The following is a 26,711-nucleotide window of genomic DNA, read 5'->3' on the forward strand; positions in this document are numbered from 1 at the left end:
CACTCACTCACTTATAGCGTTAGAGCGCACTCTGGCACAAACTGGTCGGAGCGCTGTTGGAACGTACCATTCAGTTATCCAAAGCAGTGCACTCTGGGAGTGTCAGAGCGACTCTGAAATGTGATTAATTCATGGAGAAACAGAATGCTCCCTGGCTTCTAACAGCAGCTCTCTCATTTTAGTGCAGAGCGTCAGATTGGATTTAGGAATGCAGCCAGAGTCAGATGGCTGGAACAGATAGAGCTGTACCACGCAGACTCTGCTCTGCCCCATGGCTGTCGTCATGGAGACAACAGACAGTTGACAAAGGTGGGATCTGAGGAGGTGTCAATCAAAACCTGATCTGTGTCAGCCACATATTCTGTAGAAATGCTCTTATCCTCAAAATGAGCTGTTTTCAACTTGCTTTTCTAATAGTTTGGGGACATTCTAATTCAAAATTTTGTTGATATTTACTGAGACACTCAGTTTTAATATAATATGTGCATTCTTACTATTTCAAGAGAACATTTCTATAGGCTTTTTTAAAATCTCATTACTTTCTCATTATTCTGGGGAGGGGAATTTTAAGTGAAGCTTATAGCAGAGTTTCAGGAATAGGACCACACCTCTACCGCACCTCAACCGCACCTCTTCCGGCTTAAATACCCTCCTAACCCGATCTCCCCCTTTCGTTCTCGTTATTCTGCACGAGCGCGTACCGACACACCACGTAGCGTTTCGCTCTCAGTCGGCTGCGGTTCGCTCACTCGCCCCTATTATGGATTCTGTCTCTCTGTCCCCATCGGATGATAACCTTCGGTCGAAGCCGTGACGATGGCCCTCGCCGTCTCCATCTGGCCGTGCAGGCGTCCTCAGGGTCCGACGCCGACAACTTCTCTGCCGCATCCGTGCCGGAGACGCCGACTTCGGCAGCGCAACCGGCCGCCGGCCCCTCGGTTGCCTCCATGGTCCATGTTCCACCCGGCCTCTCTCTGCTCACCATCCAGATGTACGGCTCGGCCGATGGTTCCTCTGCATCTCCTGGTCCGCCACCTCAGCGGAAAGACGAGGACGCGGTCGCCCCCGTGCAGCCCTGCGCCGCTGCGGTTCTCCTACTCCATCGCAGCGGAGGATGGTGGCGGCTTCCCGCCGTTGTCTCGACTCTGCCGGCTCGGCGGCCCGATGTCGAGCGACGAGCGCTGGAGCGCCGTGTGGAGCGCGGCGTCACCACGCTCCAGCGAGGTCTCCCGATTGCCAGCCGCCTTTGCAGACCGGGGAATACCGTTTCGCAGAACTGACAACAAGCTTATTGACATCCTGACATCCGAGCGCTGCTCTGTCAACATCGGCGCTCTTCCGGGTGACGTCATCGCGGCGGCTCCCGTCGTGCGCCATGACGTCAGCACCTCTGTTAAAGGGCCGGTTCGTCTTCAACCACTTCCGGCGGCCGTGCTGAATAGGAAGCGGGGACATGCTGCCACGGGCGTCTCGAGTCAAGTCTAGTCAAGTCAATTTTATTCGTTGAGCCCATTATCACAAAACATGGTTCGCCTCAGTGGGCTGTACAGTTTACAACATCCCTCGGCCCTTAGACCCTCACATCACCCAAGGAAAAACTCCCAAAAAAAAAAAAAAAAAGTTGTTTTGCCTCGGTCCCACTGGCCGCGGAGGTCAGGTTTGCCTGAGGCGTCTGATGTGTCGTGGCGCCCTCCCACTCCCGCCAGCTCACCTGACCTGGGATTCTCGACGCTGTGTTGCCTTGACTGTTCTCCCTCCTCAATTTGAGCAGCCCACTCATGTTGGACCGCCTGGCACCGGGATGCCAGCGCCACTTCCTGGCCATCCACAGCAGATCTGTCCCCTTAGGGCACCTGGCACCGGGCTGCCGGTGCCCTCTACTGCTCAACCTCAGCAATTGCGGCATTTGTTTCTTGATGGAATTTCTGGCACCAGGGTATCGGTGCCCTCGGCCGCGTATGCTCGACAATCGCACCACTTCGCTCTCGCTGGGGCACCCTGCACCGGGATGCTGTTGTCGCCAGTCGTACACCCACAGCTTCCTGGTCTGTTGGGTTGTCGGCGCCCCCAGCCGTGCAATCCCAGCCACTGCACCAGTTCGCTCTCGCTGGGGCATCTGGCACCGGGTTGTCAGTGCCCCTCACCGTGCATCCGCACGACCCGCAGCAGCCGGCCTTGGTTGAGACTCCCGCCTACGCCTCCCAACCCGTGTGGGCCGGGGTTGTTGGCACCGGGGCTGCCACCGAATTTTCCCTCTCATCCTGTGCACCATGTCGTTTCGTCCACGGTTCTGGTCTCCTTTCCGATCATTTTTCGTCGCGGCGGCCTTTGCCTACTTTCACCCTGGCCACGGCCGATCCTCTTTTCCGCCCTCCTGGCGCTTTCGTCTCTTGCCCTCGACCGCTCTCTCACCTCCATTTGAGTGGCCCACTCGTGTTTGGCTCATCTGGCACCGTGATGCTGGCCCTGTAGTAGAGGGCACTGGCACCGGGCCGCCAGTGCCCTCTACTGCTTAACATCGATGCCTGCAGCGGTTCGCTTTGTTGGGGATTCCGGCATTGGGATGCCATTGCCCCCAGCCGTACATGCTCAGCAGCCGCACCACTTTCACTCTCGCTGGGGCATCTGGCACCGGGGTGCCGCTACCCCCAGTTGTACGTTCACAGTGACTTCGACAGTTCGCTCTCGTTGGAGCTTCTGGCACCAGATGCCATGCCCCCGGCCGTACGACCTCACCTGCTGCGCCGTTTCTCTCTTCTTGAGGCATCTGGTACCGGGCTACCAGTGCCCTTTACTGCTTGACATCGACGCCTGCAGCAGTTCGCTTTTGCTGGGATGTCTGGCTTTGGGATGCCATGGCCCCCGGCTGTGCACGCTCGGCAACCACACCACTTCGCTCTCGCTGGGGCATCTGGCACCGGGGTGCCGCTGCCCCCAGTCGTACATCCACAGTGACTTCGACGGTTCGCTCTTGTTGGAGCTCTGGCACCGAGGGGCTGTGTGCCCCTGGCCGTCCGACCTCGCCTACTGCACCTTTTCTCTCTTCTTGAGGCATCTGGCACCGGGCTGCCGGTGCAGCGGTTCGCTTTTGCTGGGGAGTCTGGCATTGGGATACCATTGCCCCCAGCTGTGCACGCTCGGCAACCAAACCACTTCGCTCTCGCTGGGGCATCTGGCACCGGGGTGCCGCTGCCCCCAGTTGACATTCACAGTGACTTCGACAGTTCGCTCTCGTTGGAGCTCTGGCACCGAGAGGCCGTGCCCCCGGCCATGTGACCTCGCCTTCTGCGCCGTTTGTTTCTTCTTGAGGCATCTGGCACCAGGCTGCCAGTGCCCTCTACTGCTTAACATGGACGCCTGCAGCGGTTCGCTTTTGCTTGGGAGTCTGGCTTTGGGATGCCATTGCCCCCAGCTGTGCACGCCCGGCAACCAATCCACTTCGCTCTCGCTGGGGCTTCTGGCACCGGGTGCCGCTGCCCCCAGTTGTACGTTCACAGTGACTTTGACAGTTCGCTCTCGTTGGAGCTTCTGGCACCGAGATGCCGCGTCCCTGGCCGTACGACCTCGCTCACTGCACCGTTTCCCTCTTCTTGAGGCATCTGGCACCAGGCTGCCAGTGCCCTCCATTGCTTAACATTGATGCCTGCAGCGGTTCGCTTTTGCTGGGGAGTCTGGCATTGGGACTATTGCCCCCGCTGTGCACACGCTCGGCAACCAAACCACTTCGCTCTCGCTGGGGCATCTGGCACCGGGGTGCCGCTGCCCCCAGTCGTACGTTCACAGTGACTTCGACAGTTCGCTCTCGTTGGAGCTTCTGGCACCGAGATGCTGTGCCCCCGGCCGTATGACCTCTCCTACTGCGCCGTTTCACTCTTCTTGAGGCATCTGGCACCTGGCTGCCGGTGCCCTCTACTGCTTAACATCGACGCCTGCAGCGGTTCGCTTTTGCTGGGGAGTCTGGCATTGGGATGCCATCGCCCCTGGCCGTGCACGCCCGGCAACCGTACCACTTAACTCTCGCTGGGGCATTTGGCACCAGGGTGCTGCTGCCCCCAGTTCTATGTCCAGTGACTTCGACAGTTCGCTCTCCTTGGGGCATCTGGCGCCGAGATGTCGGGGGGCCCCAGACGTACGACATCAGCTACTGCAACGGTTCACTCTCCTTGGGGCTTTTGGCACTGGGCTGCCAGTGCCCTCTACTGCTTACCCTCGAAGCCTGCATCCGCATTGTTCCCCGGGGGGCGCTTCCTTTCTCATCCGTTGCCTGTCGCTTCTTCCGTCCCGTCGCTCATGGCCTCCGTCTCTCTCGTTGCGCCCAGCCGCGCCGAGCTCTGGTTCTGGCTCCGTCTGCTCGGCGATTGGAACGATTCTCCTTCTTTATGACGATCACCTGTCTCATCCTCAGGACGTCAACTTTTTCGATGACGCGGCTCCGTCTGCCGGTTTTGGGGTTTTTTTACGATGAAAGTTGGTTCGTAGGCAAATGGCCCCAAGAGTTGGAAGGAGACTGCCAGGTCACTTTATCTGCTCTCCCAAGCTTATCACCGTTACGTCCGTTCCGACCTAAGAGATCTCAAATCGGCTTTTTCCTCTCTCATATAATGCACGCTTTTGGGGATCTGTCGTGCCCGGGAGCCACGGCGGATTCCCACCGAAGCTTCCCCACACCGCACTCAACCATCCATTCCAATAATCCAACATCAATGTTTATACCAAATCTACATTCACGTCAATAAATTGTTAAAATTAATTCCGATTGATGTGTGGTCCTTGCTAGTGAAAGCATCTTTATAATATGGATTACTGAGTGGACACACTGCCCTCTCTGCTGTGCTCCACACATGGCAGCAGTCTTAATATGACCCACAGTGCAGTAACATAAACAGCATATTTCCATATAATACAATAACTGATCATCGTTATCAAAGGCTAAAGGTTTGATTCCCACGACTTCGTTTTCCTCTCACAGTCAACTGTACTGAGACTGTCAGATAATAGCCTGTAGATGTTAAGGGGATGTTATCCCTGTGGCTGGCCAGTCCTGACTGGCTGTATGCTGGCAAAGCTCAGAGAACGCAGCACACCAGTAAAGATAATGATGATAACACACCATCAGATTAACTACTACAGCCGGACATTTTTATTAATAGTTTTCTGACCTTCACGTGGTAAAAGTGATCAGGAGAAGGGCCTTGTTGCAACCATTGTGTTCACCATCACCCCACAGTATTCACACAGTGGGCGTGTGTGCAATCCATTGTAAGATCTTTTTTGCAATGATTAAGTTTGAATCACACATAAAATTATACATAGACTATAACATAGGCAATACACAGGGAACAGAAAAATGGGTTTGTCCATTTTGGGCTACTGTGGACCATGGCAGAAACATGATACATTCCCAGTCCAGAATTTTTACGAATTGGTAAGACCAGAGGTATCAAATTTTGTATATTGAAAAGTCTGTAGCTCTAGATAATCAAAGCTTAGTCACAGTCATCAGCCTTTAGAGACACCAATCGTTGATCCACAGAATAACATAAAAAAAAATCTACCTCTTTCATTTAAAGTATTAAAACTGATCATCATCATAACAAATATTAAACTGTCATATCACTATCCATTCTCAAGTATTTATTTATTTATTTATTTATTTTATAATTATTTTATTTTGATTTTCAAACAACAAAAAACGATTGATACACGATACATAATTATAATAAAAATATCCAAAACAAGAAGACAAACAAAAGAAAGAACAAACAAAAACCCAGACACACAAACAAAACCAAACAAAAACAATTACACAAAAACAATAAATAAATAAATACACAACACAAAATTATAACAGACTCACCGTGAAAACTAACAAGCTCAACCTCCTAATTTCATGTCCTTTATCATTACATTAATCTCTATCTTTCAGCGAATTAAATTAACTCCTATTGAACAGTTTAATAAATGTCCCTTATTTTAAGCCATGCTATTTATTTATCCTACTGGATAAATTAAATATAACAACAGCACAAATAATTCATATCCAAACCGTGGGAGGAGCAAAATTACTATGTTAGATCAACACCTTTGTTAAACATATAACTTTATGAACTCAACACTTGTAATACATTTCCCCATATGTTTTCGAATTGAATTGTTTTTTTCAGTGGCTATAAGCTTTTCCATGTTCAAATAAGAGAGGGAGGACATATAAATTTCCAATGTTGTAGAATAAGTTTCTTTAATATCAAAGATGAGAAAAGAATGATCCATTTTTGTGGAAAATGCATATTATTATTAGAAACATCTTGCAAAATACACAGTGATGGGTTGAAATGAAGCTTCGTACTAAGAGCCTCAGATAGCCAATTCTCTATTTCCAACCAAATCTTCTGAATTTTATAACATTCCCAGAACGCATGAACCAGAGAATCTGGGGTTCCACATTTTAAGCAGTTATTTGAGACTTTTCCATCATACTTATGCATTTTATCCCTGGTACAATATATTCTATGCATTATTTTATACTGAATCAGGCGTAAATTTTCATTGACTGTAATATCTCTTGTTATATTCCAACATTGTTCCCACTTGGAATTTATATCCTCCCTTCCTAAATCCTGGTTCCATAAACAAGTTCTAGATTTCAACAAATTATCAACCAAATATGACTTCTGCAAAATTTTATAGACTTTGCCTGTTAAGCTGTGACATGTTTCAGAATTGAATATAAGTTTTTCTAGTTCACTATATGTTGTCCTGAAAATTCTAAGTCAAAACTATGGAATAGGCTCCTCAACTGCATGTACCTGAAAAATTCCCCATTAGAATGATCATATCTGCTTTTAAAGTCAGTCCAGGAAATGAATTTGTTACCATTCATTAAATTTTCAACTGTTTCAATACCTCTTTCTCGCCATGTAGACCAATTTAACACTTTATTCTGGTGAGTTATCCAAGGGTTATTCCACAATAAAGTTTGCTTCGGCAGTGTTATAGATTCACTTAAAAGACTCTTCATTTTTCTCCATGATGCTGCTAGATTTCTAACCATAAAATTGGCAGAGCTATTTTTTTTAATTTTGGAAAACAAATATGAAAACAGGTTTTGAGGGCTGACCTGAGCATTTTCAACCTGAATCCATTGTTCTTCATCCGTATGTTTAACAATATGGTGTAGGTATAGTGCCTGATTTGCAAAGTAATACAATTCTAAATCTGGGAGGTTAAATCCTCCCATACTTTTTGATATATGTAAAACTTTTCTCTTTATTCTTGGAGTTTTCTTTTCCCAGATGAATTCTGAAATAAAAGAATATGCTTTTTTAAAGAAAATTTTTGGTGGGGTTACAGGGACTGTAGAAAAAAGAAAAAGAAATTTTGGAAGCCACATCATTTTAAATAAATTAATTTTCCAGTGATATTTAACGGTAGATTTGACCATTTATTCATTTCAGATTGCATGCTGTTAAGTAGTGGAATATAATTATCGTTGTAAATCTGTTTCTTACTAGTATTAATATTACATCCCAAGTACTTAATTTAAATGCCTCTCTTAGCGTATTTACTGTATTTTTGGATTTTCCTATTACTATTACTTCTGTTTTTCCTAAATTAATTTTATACCCTGAAACCATTGAATATTCATTAAATATTGTAAGCAAAGGTTGAATAGATTCATCGAAATTATTTAAGTACATCAAAAGATCATCAGCAAATAAATTCAGTTTGTATTGTTCTTCTCCTATAGTGATACCGTGATTTGCTGATCTTGTCTAATTCTCTCTGCCAGAGGTTCCATTGCTAAAGCAAAGAGAAGTGGGGACAGAGGACAACCTTGTCTTGCACCTCTCTCCAAAGTAAATTCCTCTGAAAGAACACTGTTGGTAAAAATTCTAGCTTTAGGGAATTTATACACAAGTCTCACAAAATTAAGGAATTCCCCTGGGAAATTAAATTTTTTCCAAAACTCTAAAAAGAAAAGGCCACTCGAGGCGGTCAAACGCTTTTTCAGCGTCCACTGCCATAACAGTCAAATTTAAATTGTGTTTTTTAGCATGCTGAATGATACCAAAACAAGTTCTTGTATTTGTCTGCAGACGCCTGTTTTTAATGAAACCTGTTTGGTTTTTATGTATCAAGTCTGGTAGAATCTTTGAAAGTCTATTGCTCATGAGTTTAGTTAATATCTTATTATCACAGTTGATTAAACTAATGGGTCTGTAGTCAGCAGGTGATTCCCCAGATTTTCCTGGTTTCAGTATAACAGAGATAATTGCTTGATACATAGATTTAGGCAGTGCCTGATTTTCTAACATATGTCTGGTCATTTGAATAAATATTGGAGCCAGTTTACTCCAGAATGTCGAATAAAATTCAATTGGAAAACCATCCATGCCTGGTGCTTTTTTTTAGTAAAAATGTTTTTTAATTGTTTGTAATATTTCAGCTTCGGTAATCTCTGAACTTAAAATTTCCCTTTTATCCTCTGAGAGTTGTTTTAAATGGATTCTATCTAAGAAGGAATTTGGATCGCTTAAATTGCCTTGTTCAGATTTGTGCAGCATTTCATAGAACGATTTAAAAGTACTATTGATAAGTTTATTGTTTCTAATAAGTGCATCTGACTCGTTGTCTCTGAGAATTATTGTTGGTCTAGACTGTATTGTCTTTACAAGTGATGCTAAATGTTTACCCGATTTATTTGCCATTAAATAAAATGCTTTATTTGAATTAAATCTATAGTTATTGGCTCTTTTTGAAAGTAAAAGTTCATACTCTTGTTTTGCTTTGGTCAATTTGTCCCCCAGTCCTAAAGACTTTTTATGACATGATTCCAGTGTCTTAATTTCTCTTTCTTTGTCTTTAATTTGGGAGTCTAAATCATTTTTCTTCTTTGACGAAAATGAAATTATCATTCCTCTCATGTAGGCTTTAAACGTGTCCCAGATTATATCAGGGGATGGTGTATCCTGTTGTCCATTATTTACATTTGTGTTGATAAAGCTATCAATGTTTTCATTAACATATTTCACAAACTCTGCATCGAGTAAATGTGCTCTGTTCATTCTCCATATGTGATTACTCTTTTTATTTTCCATCGGCACAATTAGACAGGATACAGGGGAATGGTCTGAGATAACAATTTCATGAATCTTTGAACTCAATACATTTTCTAAAGCCGTTTTTGAAATAAAAATATAATTAATCCTTGAATAACTGTTTTTACACTTGGAATAGTATGTGTAATCCTTTGTTGTTGGAAATAATATTCTCCATGTATCTTCCAATCTATTTGTCAATAAAAAATCTTTCAATTTTTTTGGAGGGTCTCTGAAGCCCCCTTTTTTATTCTCAAGTATTTATAATCTGTTTACTTGTCATCACGTCATTACAGTCACAACAGCTTCTACATCCTCCTTGTTTGCTCCAAGTTATTTCTACATACACAAAGACATTGATTTGATTTCAATTTCACAGGAACTTTGATGGATAAACCAGGTAGAGTGACCATAACAAGCTGGTATGACCAGATAAATCATCAAAAATTAAACAAAAACACAACTTAAGCCACCCAAACAAGCTGCTCAATCAGTTTAACCATCGTCAACAGGTAAAGCTGGACTTTTTCAGAGGGGTGATGTATTTGGTCCGAGTCTGATTTTGAATGGCTGAAACTATGTTTAGTAAGGAATTGTTCATAAACGTATACACTTACACTATCATCCATTAAGGTAGCTGTAGACCATGTTTATTTCTCATGCAAACTGTCCAAAAATAAGGATTTATTTTGTTGAAGTGTAAGTGTTGTGCTATTCCTGAGGGTTAGTTCGTGTGGTACACAGAGGCAGCGCTTGGATTTCCAACAGCAGTGCCTGGATTTCCAACATTAGTGAAGGCATCATTACGCCAGGCTGCGTGAGGCGTGTGTGGCCGGGCAAGGACACATAGGACTAGAATGACATTTGTGTAAGTTAGCTATGTAATGTCTACTAGCTTGTTACGAGCGTTAACTCACCGGTGACTACTGTGCAGAACCTCACCTGCAAAACCTCTGCATCTCCACTGACTCCAGCGGGGTTTTTCGTGTAAAAGGTAACATTAAAGGGACGTTTGCTAAGCCGGTAGCTAGCTCGCTGCTAGCTGCTAGCTAGTTAGCCTAGCAAGTTAGCGGCTATCGTTGGCTGTCAAGTTAGGCAGTGAGCGCTAGCTAACAGCATGGAAATGTCAACGTTCAAGGGAGAGGAGGAAGGGGAGATATCTTCAGTCTCATGTTATTTGTAGAGAAAACAGTCTGCCACAAATGTGACTAATTAAAGTCATCAGTAGCTGATGCTGTTTCCAGTATGACATAGATGGTGATTGGCATTAACGTTACAAAACTGATCATGCTAATGTAATAAATAGTGGTGTCAGTCTATCCATATTTGTGCAATATATTCAAACAATATAGTAGCCTGATGGTAATGATTTAGCCTTGTTCTTGCCTCAAATAATTATTTTTCACGCTGTTACCATTTGTAATTGTTGCCATGTCTAGAAATCACCAGCACTGTGTCATTGTCAGGGAGGACTCAGTAATGTCACATGTTACATGTTAGGACTGCGACTTTATTTTATTATATGAATTATTGCTTAAATGGGTTATGTCTGATCAATCCTCTTGTTGTCAAATGTCAAAAAACACGACATGTCCTTCTCAATTTTCAAAGTTATGTCTTCAAACTACTCTGCAGAAGTAGCTGTTATTGGTAACGTTACAGCCTGTTCACTGAAAACACTTAGACTTGTGTACATTAGATGCATTGTAAGGATAGAGGCCTGTGAGACATGTCATGTGTGGCATGTTGATGTCCGATTCCTTCAGCCTCAGCTGTCACTGTGGAGTCTCTGATTGTTAACTTGAGGTCTGCTGCAGGTCATGTGCTCCTGGCATAGTCTGTGAAAACCTTAGTAGAAAGACCAGATCAGGGGAAATCCATCAACTACAACTGGCTTGACTTTTCATTTCCCATATTCACACCATAATAATAAAATGAAACATATATATCCATAAACAGTAAATAAAATAGATGTCAGTTGGCACACCCCAGGTTGAAGAAGCAGCCTGAAGTTCAGTATGTAAGCTAAGCAATGTACTGATGTAGAGGGGTCAGCAACTAAACATATTTTAGCCCACTAAAAAAAATCCCACCCAAAAAACAATTAATATCAGATTAATTATACGTAGGGCTGGACAATATAAAGATATTATATTGTATCTAGAGTATATTTTCTCTTAGATTTTGGATATTGTTATATTGTGATATGAAATAAATGGTGTTTTTTTTCTTGATTTTAAAGGTTGCATTACAGTAAACTGATGTACTTTTTTTCAACTTAGCACACAGTTATACTTTCAAAAAATGGAATTGCGTTAGTATCTTGTGTAAGTACCACAGTCATTTCTACAATATTGTGTTATCGAAGAGGGAATTTGGTAAAAAAAATAATAAATAATAAATAATATAATATATATATATATATATATATATATATATATATATATATATATTATTATTGCTCTCTTCAAAGCCAGACTCCACTGAGAAAAACAGCAATTTAACATTAAGCTGCTGGTCTACCGCTGCCTCAAGCAGTTGTTTTATTTCTGTTATTCTGTGAATGTGGCATTTAAAAGAGTTAGTTTGGACTTGTAAAAGTCACACAATAACAAAAATAAAATAACTGCTTGAAGCAGCAGCAGATCAGAAGTTCCTGTGTTCAGTGTGCTAAAATTATGATTTTTGACAATGGAGTCAAGTAGTTTTAATGAGAGCATAGCTGGGAAACTGGAGAGGTTAAGGGCTTGCATGTCAGAGGGGAATGTCTGATTGGAAGGTAAACCAGTGAAAACACTCTCTATATAGTGTACACTTAAACTAATATTGATTTTTTTGTTGTTGTTGTTGTTATTGCTAAAATACCTTCTGTTGCTGATTCCTATCTAAATCAAAACATTGCTTAACTTCAGTGTCAGACTTCAGCCTGCTTCTCCTAACTGGGCATGTGCTAACTGACATTTACTGTAGGTAATACACTGAATATGCTTAAGTCCCCAGTACAACCTCACTTCAAATAATCCAAACTGTCCAAGTATCTGCTAATGTGATACCAATCCGGTATTAACTGTCAATCTTTGAAAGCTGACACAATTATTTTCATGGATCGAATGACCGTGTATAATGTGAGAGGTGTTCAATGTCGAGAGAAACCCACAGAGAATTCACACCAACCCTGCAGCTCCCCTCAGCTTTACAGAGCAGCTGTGGGTGTGTGTATCCTATCCTGTATCCTATGAAATACGATCCAGGAAAAGCTGGTCAAAAATAGCTGAATAAAAGCACAGACCTCAGAGTGATTGATAATTAATTATCCAATTGTTGCAGCGCAATGATTGCCCTGTAAACAAATCCTCTCATCTCATAAATTGGTAACAGCAATTATTTTGCCTTTTAGCTTGATAAATGACTCAGTATGCGTTCAAAATCAACTCATTAGTTGAGCAATACAATTTCAGTTAACCCATGAATTTGATAACTAATGATTATATACAGCAGATATCAATATCTTTTTAGGCTGCACCACTTGAGCACCCCTGAGTTAGAAACTCAGTTACCAACACCGCCCTCTCTTTTTTTGTTATCTCAGGTTGGAGGTGGAGAGCCTGCTCCTGTAGTTGGGAATCGTCCAGAGTCAGGGTCTGTGTGTCTTTGCGCTGTCCTCCGTGCTGTGGGAGTAAGCTGGTACCTGGGTTTGCCCCTGTGGTGGATGGCTGTGAGCAGAGGGGGCGTCGCCTTCTGGGTGGGTTGTGTCCGCAGCCATGGCAGAAGGCAAGCCATCAGAAAACAGAGCTGGAGTCTAAGTCAGGTAAGCTGCTTTATTCTGATATCATCTCTTCCATTTTCCATTTGAGTCGTGTTTAAAGGGATGATTTTGATTTTGTGAAGTGGGGTTGTATGGGATACTTCTCCGTAGTTAGTGTATTACCCACAGTAGATGTCAGTCAGCACACCCCCACTTTGGAGAAGTAGGCTGGAGTACCACTATAGAAGCTAACAGTGTACTGCTGTGGGCTGCGCAATATGACGAAATATATCATCTGACGACAGAAAGACTTCTACCATTTCATATTATGCTATATCGTCTATTTTGTTTACCCCATCTGGTAACGCTTTATGTCCATCCGTGTGGCCGAGGGGGCGTAACCACAATTAAATGCAAATCTACCAGCATGGATACTAGGCAAAATACTACTGTGGACGGGGCAGCGGCAAAACATATTTAATTAATTTTAATTTACAACCACTTAAGGCCATTAAGGACAAAATTGTCCACTTCCAAAACCTTTCAGAAAAATAATATATATAAATATGTTTTTCCCAAATATTTTGGCTTGAATCTTTTAATCAACTTCAGTCCTAATCAAAGCTATCAAATGATTAAACATTTTTGGGATTTTAACCCTTTAAATGCCGGTTTGAATACATGATGTCACTGCTGTTTTTGATGAAAAAAAACCAAAAAAATGAATTATTTTCAATATAATAAATGAGGAGGGGCTTTTTTTTTTAAATCACAGTCTTGAATATGTCAAAGATTAGCAACAATATTGATTTTGATGCATTCATAGTTTTTGTGCAGAGTCAGATTTAAAATTTAGGACCCGATAAAGCCACTAAGGACAAAAATGTCCACTCTCAGAAACTGCTATAAAAATACTACAAATTATTATTTTTTTCACTTTTTGGCATTAAGTCTTTTGATCAACTTCAGGCCTGATCAAAATTACCAAACATTTATCTATTTTCAGGATTTTATTCTTTTAAATACCAGTCTGATTACCTGATGTCACTGCTTTTCATGAAAAATACACACAAAAAATGAGTTATTTTTTCAATATAATAAATGAGGGGAGGCTGTGGGATTTTTTTTATCACAGTCTTGGATATGTCAAAGATTAGCAACGATCAGCAGAGTCAGATTTATAGTTTAGGATGCGTTAAAGCCATTAAGGACAAACATTTCCACTTCCAAAAACTGCTATAAAAATATTACAGATTAATATTTTTTCCCAATTTTGGGGTTAAATCTTTCAATCAACTTCAGTCCTGATCAAAATTACCATTTATTTTCAGGATTTTAAACCTTTAAATGCCAGTTTGAATATATGATGTCACTGTTTTTCATGAAGAAAAACATCACGAGTTAATCTCACAGCCATTCCAGAATATTACAATGCATCCTGTAATGTCAGTGTTTTTATCTTGGAGGAAAGTAGTAAAATTTGTCATTTTTACCGTATACTAGCAGATGGCAATGTTTTCCCATCATAACCCTAAAGCATGACATGCTTGTTATTTCGTAGTTTCTGTGCCTGTTGAAATTTGGAGCCCTGCCAGGCACTGAAATAAATCTACTCAAATAATATGATGTAGGTGTGTTGGTACAGAAGGTCCCAACAGAGTGGCACCATGTGACGAGTTAGGAGTTAGAACATGTTGGGTATATTGAATAATACCTTATGAATGTATGAATGTGTGTATAAGGGGGTGAATGAGTGAAAGAGTGTGTGTGTGTGCGCGCAAGAGAGAGAGAGAGATGAGGTGAAAATTGGGAGGAGGTGAAAATTATGAAAATATTTCTGTCTCTTTACATGTACACTAGACACACACACATACACACACACACACACACACACACACACACACACACACATTTCTCAGCTGAAACCACTCTTACCATCTGTAGCAACACACCTACATCATATTAGTTGCTATATATTAGTTGTTTATTGTAGTGCCTGGCAGGGCTCCAAAATGCAACTGAAACGGAGATTAAAAGCATTTCATGCATAGGGTTATGATGGGAAAATGTTTCCATTTGGTAGTGTACAGTAAAAATTACCAATTTTACTACTTTCCTCCAAAATAAAACCCTGACATTACAGAATGAATCATTATATAAAGGACATTTTTGTCCATAATGGATTTAACATGTTTTTAATTATAAATCTGACTCTGCACAAAAAAACATGAATGCATCAAAGTCAATGTTGTTGCTAATCTTAGACGTAACCAAGAGTGTGATTTAAAAAAAAAAAAAAAACAGCTTCCTCTCATTTATTATATTGAAAATAACTCATTTTTTGTGTGTTTTTTTCGTGAAAAGCAGTGACATCATGTAATCAGACTGGCATTTAAAGGGTTAAAATCCCTAAAATGTATAATTATTTAGTATTTGTGATTAGGACTGAAGTTGATTAAGAGATTTAACCCTAAAAAGTGGGGGGAAATATTTATATATAATATCTTTATGAACATTTTTGGAAGTGGAAATGTTTGTCCTTAATGGCCTTAAAGGGTAGTACATTTGTACACAGTGTATTGTAGACCCATTACAAAAGTTGAAATTGGAATTTTAAAATTTATCAAGGAAAACACCTTCTTACAAAAAATCATGTCATATGCACCAACACAGCCAAAATGATTGCAAAAAAATCAATATCAGTGTAAGTGAACACTATATTTGAATATTTGTTCTGCTTTACCTTACACCAGGCAGGTCCAAAGTCTGGCCCGGGGGCTTCACTATAGCAGGGTTATAGACATGCATAAGGTAGGAACAACACAGGCAGATCTAAGGTGTTTTCATAAGCAGATAGTAAACAAGCAAAGAAATGGTCAGCAACAGATATTTCTTGCTGGTAGCAGTGGCAGGGCTAGGTAGCACTCTCTGGAGCAGATAATATTTTTCCCTGAAAGAGGAAACAGTTGTGTTTGTTTCATTTGTATGTGATTTTTAATTTTTAAAATAACCCATATGATACGAGAAACAGTTGGAGCCCAGGAGGAGTGTAGTGGCTGAGGTAATGGTTTCAACTCAGCAAGGTAAATCAGTAAACATATTCTAAATCTAGCATTCACTTAGACTGATATTGATTTTCTTATAATCATTTTAGATGGCTAAAAATTTATTGACACAACCTCTGCTCAGCACCATCTGACTATATGTAGGTAATGCAAGGATTTCCCCCCAATAACTTTAATTAAAGCCCTTCAAAGTCTTCACTACATATTTTAGATGCATCTCAATAGACATGATTGTTAACTGCGACTTGACTGGTTGGCCGAGGCTTTAGGCGGTAACTCTGGTTACTGAATGTAATAAAATACAACATATTGGGCATAGGCGGTATGTAATGTATGTACCTGCATACTAGGGATTACACGGTTTCTGGTTATCATGATAACCGCGGTGAAATTCCCTGACGGTTAGTAATATTTAATTATCATGATGACTGTGCGTGATCACCTTGCTTTGAAATCAAGGTAAAAACTGATGGGCGGAGTCCCAAATGAACATCCGCCAAGCACCAAATGTAATAAAATCTCTGGAGGTTATTCACCACACTGGTGGGTAAACTTTTGTGCCAAAATAGGCACGTATTAAACTCTGATGAGAGTCTCCGGTGCGTTTTTAGGGGTGTGTGGCTCTGTTTCTCTGTGCAGCTGTTCCTGTGCTCCCTGTGTCACTCACACACCTGCGTGCTGCTGCGAACTCATCTCGAGCGCTAGTAGTTCCGCGGCTCTATATACAGCAGGAGACATCAGCTGATCACTAAACTATCACCAGCAGCTGGTCTGCTGGGAGCTAACGCTGCGTGCATACTGATGAAGGTTATGACATATTAAGACGGAAGCCCCGTAGTTTGAACCAACACAGCAAACTCTTTCTGCATCTCACATTGACAGCATCCATGCAGTAGCTGCATTTCTTCCGTTCTTACCTTTCACAATAAAAGTCCTAGATGGACACACAGCATCACAGCTTGCCAGAGGGAACTCATTTACACACCAAGGCTGTGGTGATGAGATGTTAAATATATGCATTACTTTTACTTCAGATTTTGCTGTGGCCTATTCTTTACGTTTGCATATTATCTCAATTAAATTTACTGTGTTTTTATGAGAAAAAAAGGCAAGTTATTATTTTGGCTGGTAAAAAATATGCTTGGCTGCTAGATTTTTTTCTAACAGCCAAATTGGCTGATGAATCAAAAAGCTAATTATGGCCACTGTCAGATTGTAATGCCTCCAGCGAAGTTGGCAGAAACAATCCACTACAGACGCAGAAACTTTGAAGAGTTAACACCCCCCCACCCCATTAGCTTTTCAGACTTATGGGGTGGCTGTGGCTCAGGGGTAGAGCGGCTCGTCTTCTAATCAGAAGGTCAGTGTGTTGATCCCCGGCTCCTCCAGGCAACATGTCGAAGAATCCTTGGGCAAGATACTGAACCCCAAAATCACGACGCTGCGTTATTAGAGTGTGCTTGCGTATGAATGGTTGCTGTACCTTGTACGGTAGCTTTGGCCGCCAGTGTGTGTATGTGTGTGTGAATGGGTGAATGTTGACATGTAGTGTGAAAGCACTTTGACTGGTCAATAGACTTGAAAAGTGCTATACAAGTACAGTCCATTTACCATTTACTAATCAATTTAGAAAAGTGATTTTATCTTCCTATTTTCCTTATTAAACAGAGAAATACCTTTTGAATTAACTTTATCTCGGTTACTGAAGACTGACGAGACTTGATTAAGCTGTTTTTGGTCTGAAATGTTGACTCCATATAGGTTGGGAGGGGCTCTTCTGACTGTTCCAAAGTCCAGGCTTGAAACTAAAGATGGCCGTGCCTTTGCCATCAGGGCCCCTCAGTTTTGGAATGAGGTGCCTGAGGAGATAAGGCTGACAAAGTGACTTATTTTAAATCAGTTCTTCAAAACACATTTATATAGCCTTGCTTTTGTGTGTTGTCATCTAGTTTAGTTTGTCTTTTAGTTTATCTTTTAATTTATTCTTTTATTCTGTGTTGATTGTGGTAATTGTATTATAAGTGGCCTTAGTTCAGCATTATGTTTGGCTGTTATGTTGATATTGCCACTGTAAGAAATCCTCCTTGATTCTGCTGTGTTTGTCAAAGCACTTTGAAAACTCTGTTTTTATAGGTGCTATAATAATAAAGTTATTATTAATTAGGGCTGGAGCAATGCATCGACGTAATCGACGTAACTTGCGAGAAAAATTTTTTTGTTTTGGCGCTCATGTTATCAAGTTAGAGCTGCACACTGCTCACCTGAGCAGCACCTGTCAGGCGCGTCTGAGCTGCGTGTCAGCTGCAGCACATCTAGAGAAACAGTGCCTCGCCGTTTTTTTATGCGACGCTCTCGTTTGTTGACTCTATAAGATTTTATACTGCAGTTTAAAGTCTCTCTCTGTCACAGAGATGAGGAAATACAAAGATGTTTGTTTTACCTCAACTTCCTTGTTTCCCTTTCAAAACAAAAGCTATCTGATTGTGTCTCTGTGGACTGAATGCCATCAGTTGCTGATGCAATGCAGGACGGGGTTGTAAGCTGTGCTGGAGCTTGTATAACTTCATAAATGAGTGGAATATGTGCTTATTAATATGAAACTACAGCACTCATATCAGCAGGCAGCGGTGTGCCTTAAGGCCCAGTTAAGGCTGGACTATTCTGATGCAGAAAGAATGTACTAGTTATAATTATTTCTGTCAGAGAAAAGTTAAAGTGTTATTTAAATAGCACTAATTTTATTGTAAGATGTTTTGTTGGACTGCTAGATTTGAGGTTTGTTACTGTAACAAAGAGTAACTGTTTTTTTACTCCTCTGAAAAGTAACTTGAATTTTACATTGTTTTATTCATTTTGATTTTTGTTTGCTTAATGTAGATTGCACTACATTCCTTTTACTTGAGTGGAACAAGCTCTTGCATTGATGTTATTTTGGAGGGACTTTGTATCAGACTGTAAAACACAGATTACCAGTTAAGACTGGGCTATTTTTTGTTGGGGAATAACACCCTGCAGTGTATGACAAGTTTTAAAATGTTATTTTTGGTAAATTTGGTGTTATATTAATCGAGTAATAAAAGAATAATAGTTAGATCAAAAGAAAAATAATCAATAGATAGATAGATAGATAGATAGATAGATAGATAGAATCGATAGAATAGAATCGATAAAAAAATAATCGTTAGGTGCAGCCCTATTATTAATTGCTCCATTCACTCATCAGAAAACACACAGAGTAAGTCATCTTGGTTACTCTTGTTAGTAATCTAGTTAGTAGGTCTACTGTTCCAGCAATCACCAGCTCTGGTTTGGTCCAAATAAATCCTTAATTTACCAAGTTGGATGTAAGACACATGCCGTTCTTCCCCATGCTCTCTCTGCCTGCTGCCTGCTGGCTGTTTTCAGTCCTGTAACTTCTCCCTCTAGCACTAGGTGTTGCTGTGTCTTTCAGCTCAGCTGCCTGTTCACCAGTAGAGACCGAAGACTGAGCTCTGGTGGTGCGTGCTGTGCGCAACATACAATGAGTTCAACAGAAAGAGGAGGGCCTGTATTTATGACAGTATTACAAAAAATACATTCAGAATTTCTAAATGCCCTGGTACACTGTAATACTATGATACTGCCCAAGCCTATAACACATCAGTCAATTTATAGCTGCATATAGGTGTATTTTCCTGTATTTGACAGAGATTGGGTCGCTGTTTCCTGCCAGTTTCCTCCAAGTCTTTGTGCTGAGATAGCCTAATCATTATCCTTGACCTCTCTCTGTGCTGGATGCACAGGGATGAAACAAACAAATCAAAAATAAATCCCTTATTTTCTAATTTGACTATATAATAGCCAAGAATAATTGCTGATAACTTTTTTTTATTTATTCTTTCAGAATAAATCTTTTGATATTTTGAAAATATGTTCACCCTGAGTCTGCTGTGATTCTTGGGTGCAACAAACACAGTATGTATTAACAAGTGTTGTTCTTTTAGCATTGTATGTAGAGGATATTCTTATCATGTCCTTTTCCCTCTTTCAGGCAGTCGACTGGCAGTGGATCCGTCAGACACGCCCCCTGAGCAGTGCATCATGGGCCCTGGTGCCCCCCAACAGCCTGAGATATCAGAACATTAAGCAGCCGCTGCTGTCCCACCCGTTCCACCATGCTAGCCAGCCTCACGCAGGAGGTTACAGCGAGGAAGACTGGGAGGAGTCTCTCAGTGTGTGTGTGCTGGTGCGGCAGGGCGAGTCAGACGCCCTTCATACCCTGCTGGAGATCCCTCTCTTCAATCACAGAAAACTGGGAGATCTCCTTGCTCCTGGGGCTCACAAGTCCTCTGAGTTCTCCTTCCCGCTGACCACGGTGGATGGTAGCAGAGAGGATGACATCAGCGTTGACAGCCTAAAAGGGAACAGTGTTGATGCTGTAAAGAGAGAACATGGCTGCTTTAGAAGCCTGTTTGAAGCAGAGAGGTGTCCGGCACCCTTCATGTATGGCTCTCAGTTTTATTGTTTTCATTGCCCCGGCACGGAGCCGCTATCAGGCAGCGGGCTGAAATCTAGGCAGGATATTGGACATGACGACAAGCTTGTAGAGCTGCCTCTGCTGCCTTTCACCTCTCTATGTAGCCCTGTAGAGAGAGCAGAGGGGGAGACTCAAGGAGACAGTGAAGGAGAGGAGAAAGTGGCCCACATGTATGAAAGACTGCGGATAGAGGTAAGAATACACACTGTGTGCACACACATGAATTAGAGTTGCACATGGCACTGTGACTTCGAAACCCAAACATCCTGTGACATAAAATGAATGACGTGCATACAGAAAAGCTATGGTTATTTAAATTTTAGTGTAGCTTCACAGGTGTCATTAATTAAAGGACTTTATCATTGCTAATCAATGTTAGTCTGATATTCGCAGTGTTACAGTTTTTTTCCCCTGTATGTGTTTTTCAGATTTATAACTGTCAGTGCCTTACATTGTATGTAACAGTAAGGGAAAAATCTGAAAATTGAGGATAAACATTGAAATATTTGGAGAATTAGTGACTTTAGAAAAAATATTTGCAAAAATAATAGTTATTGCAAAGATGTATTGTCTTGCCTCCACGCTGGCAATAGCATAAAGTCATTATGCTTTTGGGTTGTTTGTCCTTCCGGCCCATTTTTGTGAATGCAGTATCTCGAAAATGTCTTGAGCGATTTTTTTTTTTTTTTTTAAATAAGCAAATATGTCCACTTGGAGGTAAGGATGAACTCATTAGATTTTGGGGTTCATAGGTCATTATGACCTCATCTGTCTCATTCTCCTTGAGGGATTTGTTTTCAAATTTGGCACAGATGTTCAAGTGAATTCAAGGATAAACTAAATAGAGTTTGGTGTTTAAAGGTCAAAGTCACTGTGACCTTGCATTTATTTCGTTTTTTGTGAACACAATACCTGAAGATGGTAATTTCCTCAAATTTAGCACAAACGTCCACTTGGACTCGAGGATGATTGATAACAATCCCATAGTCAAAGGTCAAGGTCACAGTAACCTCATAAAACATGTTTTTAGCCATAACTTTTACCCTCAAAGTTCACACAAATGTCTCCCAGGATATAAAGATGAAGTTCTGGCATTGTATATCCAAGACGTCAAAGGTCAACTGTGACATCATAATGTTCTGCAAAATCACTTTTCTGCTCATGACTCAGCATCATAACTCAGGAACAGACAGGGAGACAGCGTCTGAGGCATTCAGCATCTGAGGGATTCGGACACTGAATGCTGACACTAATCTTGGGTGCCCACCTTGAAACTGTGCTGATTGTAGAGATCTTCTGTGCTGTTTGGGGAAACATTTGTGTGAAGCATCCATGTTTTCACAGACATGGATGTAAACTGTAAGTGTGACTTGACTGGTGTATGGAGGCATACGACTGCATGGTGGTAATTCTAGTTTTAATGCACATTGTCTGTTTCTGATTTTCTTTTTATTAAGATGATAAAAAGTTGTCTTCTGCAGCATTTAACAACTAATGCTTAAATGCATTCTAAGACAGGTATGTGAGGGTGTTTTTGTTATTCTAAATTTCGACACTAGGATTTTCTCTTTACTGCAAATGATCTGTATCTGTAATTACTCTACTTGAATACTAATAATTGGTATAGGTATAAGCCCTGACAAAAACATATTGTTGGACCCCAAGTAGAATTCATAGGCAAGCTCTTGTGTTGAATTACTTTAAATGCAGTTGTGCTAAAAGCACTAACCACTTACAGTAAAACTGTACCTCAATATTGTTTTGCAGCTTCCAAATTTCTTTTTGAAGAACCATGATTACAGCATGTACTCAAACGATATGGAATTCATCAACGGCCTCATAAATACCAAGACCAGGTAATGCTGCTTGTTCAGTTTGGGCTGATAATGATACATCACAGAAACACTCTGACCAAATACTGTATATAAGTTTTCACTGTGATGTTTTAATCACTTCCTGTGTGGCCTGACCTTTGCGGTGTGTGTTATTGCAGGGGCCGTAAGGTGTACCAGCTGACCCTCACCCTGTGGCGCATCCTGTGTCTATGTTACTACGCCAAAGCTCAGCTGGAGGTGCTGAAGCTCACCAAGCACATGGAGGACGGGACCATTAAGGCTCGCTGGAGGATCAGGGGCCTTCCCTTCCACACTCTGATGCTACGCTTCTATCGCAAAGACAAATCTCGTCTGTACAGGTAACACACAGCAGACTGGAACTGGTGCTGTTACACAACGGGGGGACTTTAAATTCACTGTTTTTGTCTTTTCTGTATTAAATATGCAGTATACATAATGATTGATTTCAGGTATTAATGTTATTTTTTTACTTTTGTCACAATGGTATATAATCTAACCTAGTTCAATTGTCATCTGTTATAGGTCATATGATGCATTCTCTACTTTTTACATTGGACAAGATGGACTCATACACTGTCATAAAGTTGAAAAGGTAAGTAGCAAACTTAAGTACTCGCAAACATACAAACCCAATTCCAAAAAAGTTGTAACACTGTGCAAAAGCTAAATAAAAACAGAATGCAGTAATTTTAAATCCTGTATGGTGTATATTCAATTGAACGCAGTAGAAAAAAAAAATTTAATACTAAAACTGGTAAAACTTTACTGGAATAAACTCCAGGCCGACAATAGCTGTGGCCAGAGGCAACATGTTTTCATGTTCATCCATCTGTCCCATTTTCATGAAAACAATCTCAAGAACCCCTTGATGGAATTTCTTCAAATTTGGCATTAACGTCCACTTATACTGAAGGATGAACCGATCAGCTTTTGGCGGTCAAAGGTCAAGGTCATTGTGTCCTGGTCCGTCCCATTCTCATGAATAGAAAACCCCAAGAACACATTGAGGGAATTTCTTCAAATTAGACAAAAACCTTTACTTGGATTTCAAAATGAACTGGGGCTGGGACAATTCATCAGCGCAATTGACATCCCCCTTTATGGAAATTCAACAATTTGCAAATGTGCATTGACGCATTGCAATGTAGTAGGCTGCACCAGGATTTCACCGGAGAGCCAGCAGCAGCCCCCGGCTGCAGCTGAAATGACTTCTCACAGGAGTACACCACCTCTGCACAGACACATGAAGTCAGAGCAGCCGGAGTGCTTTGACAAGACGGCAGCAGACAGCACCGTCCTGTTTACTTTTTGTCCCCAATCAGGCATGATATATTAGGATTATCAACACATGGAACATGTTTCTGTGTCACTTTCTGCACTGCCACTAATGTTATACCATGCGTTACTAAAGGTTATTTAAAATAATAAGAACAGGACATAATGACACAAATGACAGTTTGCGTAAATCATCTGGTTTAAGCTAGTACACCGGACCGGACCAGCAAAGCAGGATGCCCAAGTATAATTCAACATTTTGACTGTAGGAGCCGAGGATTAAGCTGCTGCGACAGGCTGTACCTTTGAGCCGCAGCTGCAAATTAAAAAATCTCATTGTCATCCTGTCAGCATCTCTTGTTTTATTGACCCCTTGAAACCTGGAGCGAGATAACTTTTCTTGTGCAGCTTTCAAATGCCTTTCACAAGTCTTTAAACCTTTGAACCCTGAGAAAAGTGATGTGAGTTTTTTAAAAGGACCCTATTATGTTCATATTCAGGATCATATTTTTATTTTAGGGGTCTACTAGAATAGGTATACATGCTTTAATGTTTCAAAAACAAATCATGTGTCTCATACTCTACTTATTGTACTTACACTTTTTACTAATTTCTTGCTAATTTTTGTGCTATTTTTCCTCCCATGGCTTGGTGCCTTCATCCCATGTTTTTGAAATGAATTAAGCCAATTTGCTCAGGTTTCAAGGGGATAACCTGTAATATCCCAGTTATAGATGAAACTTCAGTGTTTGTTCAGTGAAGATGTCTTAGCTGTACAGCTGTTTATGCTTCCTGTGTGACTGTCGTCTGTCTGTGTTTTGCAGGTGATGCCGGTTCAGCCCCCTGTCCTGCCCAGAGTAACATCTCTGTTGGCGGGGGCTCTGGTGGCGCTGGGAGTGCAGGAGCACCGACCTGCTCTCAACCTGCTGCCCCTCCTCCTGTCTTCGCTGCGACAGAGCAGAGACTGAGCTCAAGATGATGATTAGAGGAACAATTGCCAGTGGAATCCGCACTGTGTCCAAGGTCCATGTGACTCTGAAAAGTTTCATTCATTCTCAACATAGGAACACATTAAAATGGAGGGTTAGGCTCTCTATCCTAAAGTCCCATAATGTTTCCCCCGAATTAAATGCTAAGTCAAGACGTCACATTGCTTTTCCCTGGTCTCATTTTCATATAGCCTCTGTTTGAAATAATGACAGCGGTTAAAAAAAACCCAGAATTGGGTTTGCAGGTATGAGTCACATGACAGTCATCCTGCCACTGCTTTTCAAAGTTTCAAACTGAAAGTACCAAACAAAAACCAGACCTTTTTCAAAGACTGTTTTTTGTCAGATCTGCCACTTTGAAATTTGAGGATGAAACTCACCCTTTCCATTCTTAGTTGTGAATACGATGTTAAACTCAACATTGCAGATGTTGACAAACATCAGAACATGATGACAGAAATCTCAGATGTAGGTCTGAGGGGGAACATGTGCAAAAATTTAAAAAATGTTTAGGTGTGGTCCAAATAAATCCTTAATTTACCAAGTTAGATGTTAAAAACTTGCTTGTTGCTGGCTGTCAGTTGTTTACAGTCCTGTAACTTCTCCCTGCACCACTAGGTGTCATTGAGTTTTTCAGCTCAGCTGCCTGTTCCATCAGTAGAGACCAGAGAGTGAGCTCTGGTGGTGCATGCTGTGCCCTACATACAGTGACTTTAAAAGTAACAGGAGCACCTGTATTTATGACAGTATTGCAAAAACATACCTTTGGGATTTCCAAGTTCCCTGGTATACCATAATACTGCCCAAGCCTCCTGACGACCTGTATGTTGGTTATTTGCACATGCTGATTGTTGATTTTTGTGACAAATTGCCACTGGCACTTAAATTGGCAAACCAACACTCTAAATTGTGCTCACTATTTAACACGCTGTGTCTTGTTTGTTTGAACTTTATACAAACAGAACTGTTACAAGAAGATTTGTGGTTTTAGTTAAAGTTACATTCTTGGACTTTTTTTTGACAAACAATTACTGTTAAAGTATTGGACAAATTGATAAATTACTTATCAATTTGTCCAATACTCTAATGTTTGTGTGTTGGTGAGTAAAGTTTCTGGTGTTGATCTCTGATGTTACCATACTTGGCAATCTCAATATGATAACAAGACTTGAGGATGCTTCACCCTACTGTTGTTGGTCAGGAAATAGTTCCAGCTCGTAACTTCTCCTAAAACTACACTTTGTAAATTGAAATTTCTGTTTGTGTATAGTATAAACTACAGCGTGTTAATCAGTGAGATTTTGAGGTGTTGGTTGTTCTACCAATGACCTGCGGACAGGGCTAGGGTGGCTGCTTTTTTCCTGATTCCAGTCTTTATACTAAGCTAGGCTAACCATGTCCTGACTCCATCTCTCTGGTTAACACACAGACATGAGATATCAGTTTTTTAAACCAACTCTGGATGAGTGAATTTTCCAAAATGTCGAGTTATTTCTTTAAAAACTCTGTTTCATTGTGACAGTTGCTGCATGCAGATGGCTGATTCCCAACCTGAGGCTGGGCCTGAACCAGCAACTCAAGAGGGAATGAGCTGTTTCTGTCACACTAACTAGCCTGTTGTTTGGTGGAGTGAGAAAGAAATTTGCCAAAGTAAGGTTTGCAGTCATTTGCAGTGCAGCAGTGGATTCTGCCTGTTCCCTCCCTCCATGTAGCAGTCCTAGAACATGTAGAATACACTTAAATAAAAGAACATCACCTCTTCATAGACTGAAATTATGACAGAGTCTATTAACTCTTCTTAGTATCATTAGGGAAACTACCACAAACATGTCTCAGTGCAATAATGGGAGGTTTATGTTTTGGAAGGGTGTTGTGGATATAGTTCGGTTGATTAAAGATGTTATAATGGTTGAATCCACAAGGCCTATTAATGTGAACCCGTGCAGCTTTCATGGATGATGCACATAATGACTGAAATGTGTTTGTGCTTTTCCTCGAATGCTGGGTTCACACTGGATGCAGAAGCGGTACGATATGTTAATTACTGGGCAATCGCCTGGCCGTTCACACCAGGAGCGCTGGTCAGCAGTGACTTGCCTTCTCCTCTCCTTTCTAATCACACAGAGAGCTCTGTCACTGTCTCTCTGTTCCTGCTGGCTTGTGTGTC

The 26,711-nt window shown here is 41.4% G+C and overlaps 1 protein-coding gene across 1 annotated transcript; it reads left to right on the top strand.

Moving 5' to 3' along the window:
* Positions 1 to 9,924: 9,924 nt before the first annotated feature.
* c18h6orf136 (chromosome 18 C6orf136 homolog) lies at positions 9,925 to 25,465 on the top strand. Its single transcript, XM_042506615.1, has 7 exons — positions 9,925 to 10,092; positions 12,688 to 12,906; positions 19,939 to 20,616; positions 22,192 to 22,280; positions 22,418 to 22,618; positions 22,803 to 22,872; positions 24,380 to 25,465. The coding sequence occupies exons 2-7, from the start codon at positions 12,808 to 12,810 to the stop codon at positions 24,521 to 24,523; spliced, it is 1,281 nt and encodes a 426-aa protein (XP_042362549.1). The 5' UTR covers positions 9,925 to 10,092; positions 12,688 to 12,807; the 3' UTR covers positions 24,524 to 25,465.
* The last annotated feature ends 1,246 nt before the right edge of the window (positions 25,466 to 26,711 follow it).

This window comes from Plectropomus leopardus, chromosome 18, assembly GCF_008729295.1.
Source record: "Plectropomus leopardus isolate mb chromosome 18, YSFRI_Pleo_2.0, whole genome shotgun sequence".
Lineage (NCBI taxonomy): Eukaryota > Metazoa > Chordata > Actinopteri > Perciformes > Serranidae > Plectropomus > Plectropomus leopardus.

Bases quoted from the DNA above. Each gene is read 5' to 3' on its own strand.
- c18h6orf136 (XM_042506615.1), top strand. From the start codon at position 12,808: ATGGCTGTGAGCAGAGGGGGCGTCGCCTTCTGGGTGGGTTGTGTCCGC. The intron at 12,907-19,938 runs GTAAGCTGCTTT...TCCCTCTTTCAG, and splicing joins AGAGCTGGAGTCTAAGTCAG to GCAGTCGACTGGCAGTGGAT. The intron at 20,617-22,191 runs GTAAGAATACAC...ATTGTTTTGCAG, and splicing joins ATGAAAGACTGCGGATAGAG to CTTCCAAATTTCTTTTTGAA.